General features: G+C 45.9%; 1 protein-coding gene across 1 annotated transcript in view; it reads left to right on the top strand.

Annotated features, from left to right (window-relative positions):
• Positions 1–8,730, top strand: part of LOC118517191 — a 49,148-nt gene extending 40,418 nt beyond the window's left edge. The window contains exons 4-5 of the mRNA XM_036063136.1: positions 5,788–5,998; positions 8,447–8,730. Of these exons, the coding sequence (XP_035919029.1) occupies positions 5,788–5,998; positions 8,447–8,673 (438 nt within the window). The 3' untranslated portion in view covers positions 8,674–8,730. The remainder of the gene's footprint in view (positions 1–5,787; positions 5,999–8,446) is intronic.
• The last annotated feature ends 672 nt before the right edge of the window (positions 8,731–9,402 follow it).

Raw genomic sequence — 9,402 nt, forward strand, 5'->3', positions numbered from 1 at the left:
TCCGAAAGGAGCGCCGAAGCACTTGGATACGTTCCACACAGTGTGCCGATCGGAGGCTAATTTATACATTAGAAAGTTACTCAACTGCCACCGAGTGATAATGGAATCGTTGGAACTGCCAAACAAACTACCCAAACAGTTACACATCTTCTCTACCGAGAGGGCTTTTTGGTAAACGTTTCCGGCGTCGGGGTGCGGTTCGGATGTACTTACAAATCTCATGAACGGCGAACTCCCAAGGATAATTAAACGAACTGAACAAATATCTAATTATAAAATGCATTCTGCGCTGCAGTATTTAAAGCACAGTTCCAAAACTAATCATCGCTTAATGATCCAACACAGCAGCTGCTGCACTAATGGAAACTTATCTTCGCGATTTATTCAAAAGCGCCGCCGCTGACGCTTCTAATCGAACGGAAATGGCCGGCTGTGATTATGCTGGCTCAGTGCGCTCGATTTGTCCGCAGCACAACATCGGAAAGTTCGAGCGCGGCATGTACCGACTGAACGTTCCAAATCCATCATTAGCCATTATTATACACAAGCCCGGCTTGTTCTATCTCATCGACATCGCGTCCTACTCTTCCTGATTATTATCCCTACATTGTGTGCGTATGCTCACGCGGCTGTGTGTGTGCGAGTTTGATGCTTTCAAACAGACAGCCATCGCCAGTCAACCGATCGATAGCCACATACACGAACGAGCTCCATTCAGCCCCGTTCACACACGACCACGTCGGTCCACCATTGTCGCTCTGGCAAGCTAAATTATTCGCATATAAACTGTTTAACAGATGATTAAATCAATCAATCAGCCTTGTATGCTCATCGTGTATCGCGCACAAACACACACACACACACGCAGACATCAGGAAGTGCCGCTGAATGTGATGGATTAGACATGACAAAACCGTTCGGGGACGCATGCATGGGACGTGTACAAAAGGCCGAAAACGGTCGACAACATGTTGCTGAACGATCGATTTCCTATCGCCTTAAAGTTGGGCAACACAGTTGCGCTGGATAAGAATTCGATCACGCGAGAATGCACGAATTTCTTCTCAGTTATGTCATAATTTAAGGTTGGAAGCTTTTCCCGACACAACCACCAACCAGGCCCTAATGATGCTCACAAGGTTACTAATTGAATTCCAAGGCAATGCAGCCCGAGACCCGAGCCCGCCATGAAGCGTCCGTCCTAATGTTTGCTTCCGTCAGAAGCAACGCCTTTACCATCAGCATCCTGAGAGCGACAATCTGTGGCGCACAACTGGTGCTACACGCTGACGCCCTCGGCTTGGGATGCAGAATTTAATTACACCCAACGACGCCGGGCTCCTGCTCGACGCGCAGAATGGAGACGCCTGGTAACGCGGTAACACGGGGAATTGGTGAACCACTGAAATCGCAAACACACGCACACACACACACCGACACACCGACACACGAGCGAATCAAACCCGCTGAACGTAACACTAAACCGCCTGAAGGTAGGCAAATGTAGCACACCGAAATGGATGGATGTAGGCAATGCAGCGCTACAACCGTGCTGAGCGTTACGCGGAAACTATCCAAGCATGCATGTTTGTCCATAAACTTTCTTCAAAATTGTTTATCACGATCCTTCCGTGTTGTACTGGAAGTTTCTAAACAGCTTTCGGAAAATGGATACTGTTACGAACGTAACGATCCTTATCCCGCAAGAGGTGGGAAAATGAAACGATATCTGCACCTCTGCTGTACATCTTCCTAGTGGGACATTTCTGTGGCTTAAAGATATACTGGGCTCATGTGTCTTTTGTGTGAATTTAGGTCTTGAGGTTCGATGCAGGACCTTTGAAAAATTGTTGTTTTTACAATAAAATGATGAAAATTCAAGAAAAGAGCTAGTGGATATTCTGGATTTTCCTGAACTCACATATCACAGATTTTGCTTTGGTTGTGCATACGTTGCGTTCCATTTTCCTACTTATTCCAGTGAACCATTAAACAGATGAAATTAATTATCGATCTCGTGCTGCTCGTACGCTCCCAGTTCCGCAAGCCAATCGAATCAATCGTGACGCATTGCTACTTGCCTTTCGACCGAAGGCAATTGTGCGGCCAAAAGGATACTAACACTTCTCCTCCTCTCGGACTGAAGACACTACCGAACATACGTAAACGTACTGCCTAAGGATAAACGCCACCAGCGTGGAGACCGAGATGATAAAAGCGTAAATGATTTTCTTAATTAAATAAATCTCCGATAATTGAAAAATAATATATCAGTGCGAATGGGATGGATTGGGCTGGACCGAGACAGAGACAACACATTGCATGCGGTTTATCTTTTGCGGACCGTACTGGACTCCTTTATGGCAGGCAGCTTTCCCCCCACCGTGATCCAAATGCCCCCTAAAGCAGGAAAAAAAGGCAATTGCTTAGTTCAATTTATGCCACGTCTTATGGCCGCCAGCGAAAACGCATCAAATCGTCCTCGTCCGCTTATGGCCAATCGATTCTACGACCACAGCCGTCCCACAGTCACGACGGACAGTCTTGCGTGCTGTAACTGTAGTAGGATGTGTGGCAATAATGTTGACGTGCCCGGGTAAAGTTTGCCACCGTTTCCATCACCTCCCACGGCCTGTTTGGCAGGCAGTAATTCGGTCTGCTGGAACGACGTACGGCATATTTATCTTTGGCATAAGCGAGTGACTGATTGTATGTCGTCCTTTACAGCTTCCGCCGCGACTGAGCAATCGCGAGGGGAAAACAGTAATAAAATCATCTTCGACGCTTGTACGGACGCAAACGTCACGTGAGCATAACTTTTTCCCTGGTGCCAACGTGTCGGATTTCGGCACGCTCGTCTCAATCGTACGCATTAATTAGACGAGGAAGAAAAGTTTTTCCTGCGTTCATCCCCAATGTGACAGGCAGGAGGTGTAGGTCATGTCACCTCAACACTCGCGCTCGGAAAAGTTTCGCAACGCCTTCCTGCACACCAATTGAGTTAATGTTTTCCTTCAAAATTCTCTATTTACACGTCCGTGAGAGTTTTTGTCAAAAAGTCAACAGCGAAAAGGCGCCCGCAAGCTACGAAATGTCATCCGACCGATCTGGAACGCCCGTGGCCAAACATCGGTTAATGGCATGTTCGCTCGATGCGGCAAATCATTCCCACCGCAACATTAATGAGATTGCCCTTGTGCGTGCCTGTGTTTGATGAAATTAATAAAAATATTGCTCCATAAAGGCGTGCGCCACTGTTTGCTTTGTTAGGCTTGAAGTTATCAATTAAAAATATGAGCAACAAATTGCTGAGCTGCAATTGCATACAAACACACACACACACAGACCGATTATTCAATGTAAATAGGGCGCTTTTCAGCTGACAGTGCTCAAGTCACAACAATCAACACGTTCGCCTCCGATAACTTCTTAATTCAATATGGCGAGATAGGTCGCGATCGGGGTGAATTGTTCGCTTTAAGTAATTTAAAGCGACACCTGACTGATTACCATTCGGTCACGTACGGCGGTTGAAACTTCATTATGGGTTCGCTTCCCACTCATAAACGAATTATCCTTCGCTCGCTTGACGAGTGGCTCGAGCGATTCGATAAACATGTTCGTTTGCAACTCATTTGGTGCATGGATTTTTGTTATTTCTGTTAATATTCATCGAAATTTTTCCAACGCTCACGCACACACTCCGTTGCCGTTTACCAAAAAAAGGGGAATCGGGGAAGCAGGGGGGAGATGGGGAAAAAGCGAGAGAAAAACAGGACAGCATTCGCACCAAATTGTCACACCGCTGGAAAATCAAATTGAGCTGACATTTTTCCCATCATTTCATCGTCTCCTGGCGTCCATTTTCCGCGCTGCGCTTTCTTCTCTCCGGTCCCTGGCACTCACATACGGGAAAGTACGCAAAAATGCTTCTCTCACTCTATCCGGACCCTGGGATGCGATCGTGCAAAATAAGCATCGTGATTCCGGATTCTTTTTCCGCCAGACACATGGGCATAAATTTTTGATGCGAATGGAAAAATCGCGAAATAAATATTCAGTCTATAATTCATCAATTTGTGTTGCTGTACTGCACCGTCCCGTACTCGAACATGCAACGACGACGGCGGTGACGACCCATGCCTTTGATCGGAATTTTTGGGCACACCGGATACACGCCGTTCGTGATGTCACCTTTCGTCATGCTGGCGTACAGTCGCTGCGTCACGATTCGATACGGCCCTGTTTGTATCTTCTTTCCAGCTGCCAGCCAAGAACGCTGCATGTTCACCGGTCCATTTCAGGCACTTTTTGCCGTGCCGCTCCAGTGAAGCAACCAGCGCCTCGTTGGCTTTCTGTGCGCAACGACATGCGGGTGCAGACAATCCGAATGGATCAGTTGAAATCCAGCGCGCCGCGATCGCCTGTCGGCAGCGAAACGCGTCGAACGTATCGCCGAGTATATCTCCGTTTGATATAGAATGTTGGCATTTTAGAAGGGCACAGGGCATCACAGTGAACGATATATTCACGGGGAAAAAAAAAGAAAAACAGTCAGACCAGCCTCTATCCTTTATTCACGCGTGTCAAAGGATGGCGTAAAGCAACAGAACAACATCCATTGTTTCGCACGCCAGATTGTGGCCGATCCGCACGAACGAGCGGCAAAACGAATGCTTATGCTTTCTACATACACAGTGAGGGGAAAAAAGTAAAATAAAAACATCGCAACACACGTAACATGCACAATACAACAACCGGAAATGCAAACAAAAGCATTCTATGCGCTACTACTGCGAGCACCTTCTCTCATGCAAGTTGAATCTTTGTCGTTCTTGATGCATGATAGCGCAGGTCCGTCCGTCCGTCCGCTACTGCTGCTTTCCGATCGATTCCAAACGTCCAAAGCATCAGCCGAGTTCTGCAAGTCAGGGAGACGACACTCGCTGTTTGATGGTGCTGCATGGGCCAAACACACACACATTTTCCATGTGCACGCAGAGAGCGCAAAAGAAATATTTTTCATGAAGTCCATGACGCATTATGATTAATTGATTGCCGCTACCCTATGACTGTGCTCTTGGGTCGGTCCCTTTTTTCCTTTTTTTTCGATCTTAAGCGGTTGAAAGCATTTAAAATTGCTTTGCGACAGACTACGCTCCATGCGTTGCATATCGTTGTAATCAAATCGAGGAACATAAATACATAAATTTGACATAAATTGATTAATGGAAAAACATTTCAATACCAAATCCAAGGGACATGAAGGGATTTTCCCCCATTCGGCGTTTGCGTGTGCAAAAATTAATTCATCATAAATGAGCTTTGAATTAATGTTACTATTATTAATGATTGCCATAAACTAATGATTCTATGATCCTTTTCATGTCGCTCTCCATTCATGATTGACAGATTAAAGGATTTTCCCTCCGCCCCGTAATTAAACGATCAACATGAACCTACTTCATTATATGTGTGGTTAGATGCATTATTTACTTACTTAAATTAAAACTTCGATTTACAGATAATTCGTCCACCGCATTGAAATTATGATCTCCCATTGCGGCATGTGTGGCTGTAATAAATTGACGTTGCGTTACATTTATAATAGACTCACCTCGCTTCGGCGATTTTTTTTTTAACTGCTTTTTCTCTACTAATCTGATTATACTCTTAAATGCTTCGCGAGGAACTCTCGTTACTCCCAAACAGCTTTAATGGCAATTAACTGGAACGCTTTTCTCTCTGTCTCTCTCTCTCTCTCTGTGTTCCTTCCATTGTTCACAGGTGTCCTGGATGCGCAAGCGGGACCTGCACATATTGACATCGAACATCTACACCTACACCGGCGATCAGCGCTTCTCCGTAATCCATCCGCCCGACTCGGACGACTGGGATCTGAAAATTGAGTATGCACAGCAGAAAGATAGTGGAATTTATGAGTGTCAGGTGAACACCGAGCCGAAAATAAATCTCGCCGTTTATCTCGACGTCACAGGTCAGTACCGGTGCGGTGGGGTGGTCGGTAGGCTAGCGGAGAGACAGAACACTTTCCTCGCCGCTATCTACTTACGCTGCTTTTATCCCGCCACTGTTTGATTTCCGTCCCGGGTTTTCCTTTTTAACTTGTGGATTTTCTGTTTGCTTCCTTCTTGTCCACATCCTTCTATGGTTTACGCATGACTCATTGTATTATCTTGTGTTGTCCAGTTTCGTTTGTGTTTGTGTGAGTTTCTACTTCAGTTAGTAAGTGATTGGTTGTTTTGTTTTTAATTAACGGATGGATTAACAACTCACTTTAAGCATATTTGTTTGTTATTAAGCCTCCAAGACCGATTCGACCAAAGATGGCTAGAGGTAAACTGAACTAGCTGTAGCAGTGTTCTAGAATACAATTTTATTTTATGTTTATTTTCAAGCAGAATTAGCTGAACACTTTGAATATTCTAGCCCCATAATCTGTTCGATCTATCTCGGTGTCGGTCGTCTGTCGAACTATCTGCATCTACAAATGACTGTGCTCTAATCGTTTGCGTACATTAAATGGACCACCAGCACACATAGTACAGCACAGCACTCGGGGCAATTTCGAAAAGCAAAAACTGAAACAGAACCCACACAATAGGAAAAACTCATTCTGACCAGCAACACGCAAAAAAACACAACTAACTACACTACCACAAGCACCAGCTTTCCGATCGCAGCCCTTTTGTAAACGAACAATAGAGCCGATTTTGTAAGCTGGCCCGATAGCCCCAAGACTGTCATGTAAGAAAAAAATATCTATCTACACAACACTGCCACCGATAATACCAGGCAGAAAAAACACCCAAGCATCCGGAAATGCACGTCACACTGGCGAGCGTCGCCGGAGGCCATAGTGGAAACCCGATCCAGCGAAAGGTCAAGGATAAAAGGAAACCCATCGTCTTGAAGCAGAAAAGTTTGGGTGACCTTTTCGCTTGACTCTTGCCGCTTCCAAATTCCCCTTTAAAACGATACCGGCCGTCGCCAGTTGTATAGGGCGCTTAACCGAATCTGTTCGACTGTGGACGACTAGTTGACTTTTTCGTTGATTTTTATTTCCCCACTACCGCGACTGATGGGAGAAGAAGTGGAGGGTGGGGGGAGAGAGTAGACGTGTTGGTGGAAGGCTGGATGAAGGAGTAGAGGAAATGAAGATGTTTCAGCACAATGGATTTTCGAGCCATGCTTTCAGAGTGGACGGCTTTTGGAAAATGTATTCCTTTTTTTTCGTTGGCTGGTCCTTCCTCGGGGAAATCGGACGTTTATAATCAACATCGACATCGGTCGGAAGAAGGTAGAGAAGAAAAGCGCTGCACGAATACAGCCTTCAAGCTGGCCATTGATCTCCCGAATCCCGAGCAAGCCGTACAACAATAAAGATCGTTTGTCATTCAATTTTATTACATGTTTATTAAGCTTATACGCAATCAGTCAAGCATTCAACGAGCGGCCGGCCAGATCGCTCGATTCCTAGAAGGGAAGTAGTTGAAAATAGAACCTAGAGTCGCCAATAATAACCGTTCCGTAACGGGACAACACATTTTGCTCTCCAAAATTCTTCACAAATTTGCGTCCAGCTCGCCTGAGTTATGTTTTGCAGCGTTTCCCAACATTAGAATAAAACCACACCATGGTTTCCCATTTGTCTGAGGCAACAAGATAATGCATTAGTATGGTGCGAGTGTGAGTGAGTGCTAAGCCACACCGACTGACACCTTCCAATAACACATAAATCTGCAGGCAAAACAATGTTTTGTCAACTCGCTCGTGCAAAACTCTCGACTCCCGTTCTGCCGAGCATGGAGCCACCACCGAAACACCGTTGGAAATAAATCTTGCTTCTCTTTCGAAATCTGGCTGCTTGGTTTTAGGCCATCCCCCAAAATCCATTAAAAGCTCGATTTCTTTCCCTCTTCCCTTGGTTGGACCTGCCACCCAGAGCCGGCGAGTACCCCAGAGCCCACGTGCCCGTCACACCTTGGCAGGATTTAATGTGCAAACCTTTCTTATTTCATTTCATTTCGTACGCTCTCGGGCCATATTTCTCGCATCTCCCAGTCCTTGCAACCGACCGTTGTACATCTCTGTGTGCCGTTGCTTTATTTTATTCCGTCGGCTACGTGATCATGCCCCCGGTGTCCACGGTGTCCTGGGCTCCTCGCCCCCAGTACGGACTGGCACTGCCCGGGAAAAGTTCCGACAAAACAAGCAATTTTTCATCTGATCCTCCTTCTTGCGTTTTTATTCATTTTTACTCACCCGAACTCGCCATCTCTCATTCGTTCTGTCTTGTCCTGTTTTCCTTTTGTTCGTCCTACCACCATACTCATTCGCTCTTTCTCTCTCTCTCTCTCTCTTTCTGTCTCTCACTCTCTCTCTTTATCTGTATTTTTTTCTTTTTCACCCGCATGCCAAACAGATGAACGAGAGTTTGCCCAAGATTTCTCCAAGTATGGTCCAAACACTGGAGGAAAGCACTTTATCGGTGCCATTGGACTAGGTAATGGATCATATTTTTTCAGCTTCAACCCCAATTCCATGCTCTCCTACATCTTCCACACACATACAGTGAGAGTCCTTTTTCATCTCCCCTTTCCCCCGCATCACCGCATCGCTTCCTCGACTCGAGTAATGAAGGCTGGTTAGTTTTTCGCCATACTGAACCACCAAAGCCATGCTGAACAATACCACATTATATATCTTTAAGCAGGATTTTTTTAATGCCTCAGGCAAACATTAGGTGAGGGAAAACATACAATCACACACTCGCAACACAGATGGAAACGCAACTCATGGCTTCCCTTTGGCTCTGGCTGAGGTTAAAGTTCGCCGCCGCTAAAGCATATTTGAGCTCTCCGTTTCCCGGGCAAGGATTAGCCAGAATGCATTAACAACGCGCACGCTTTGTTTTTCGTGAGAGCATTTGTCCATTTATCAGCCGCGAACGCCAAGAATCACATCCTTTTTAGTGGCTGTGTAGAGCAAAGTCTTACTTAAAACAACAATAGCGTGGACCCACTCGCAATCCCGTGTGTAGGGTTTAATCCATCCAGCGAAGGAACTAATCCAACCGAGTGCAGGCATAACGCGCGAGTTTATGGTTACCGTACAGCACCGAACAATTTACTATTCACATTCCGCCCGGTGTAAAAATAGCATCACTGGGAGCGGTCGTTCGTCATTTGACTTTGCTCTCCGTGCACAAATCAAATCCGCCCCGAAATGGCGCCCGCTCTGATCGTAAGCCGGCGACTCGGCGAACTTCAATAAAAACCCCGGCTTCCCAGAAATCAGTCAGCGGAACAACGTACCATCCCATTTTGTATTTCCTTTATGCTTTTGGGCTTGGAAATACAGAAAAAGATGTCCCGGGTT

Source organism: Anopheles stephensi, unplaced genomic scaffold (assembly GCF_013141755.1).
Source record: "Anopheles stephensi strain Indian unplaced genomic scaffold, UCI_ANSTEP_V1.0 ucontig61, whole genome shotgun sequence".
Taxonomy (NCBI): Eukaryota; Metazoa; Arthropoda; class Insecta; order Diptera; family Culicidae; genus Anopheles; species Anopheles stephensi.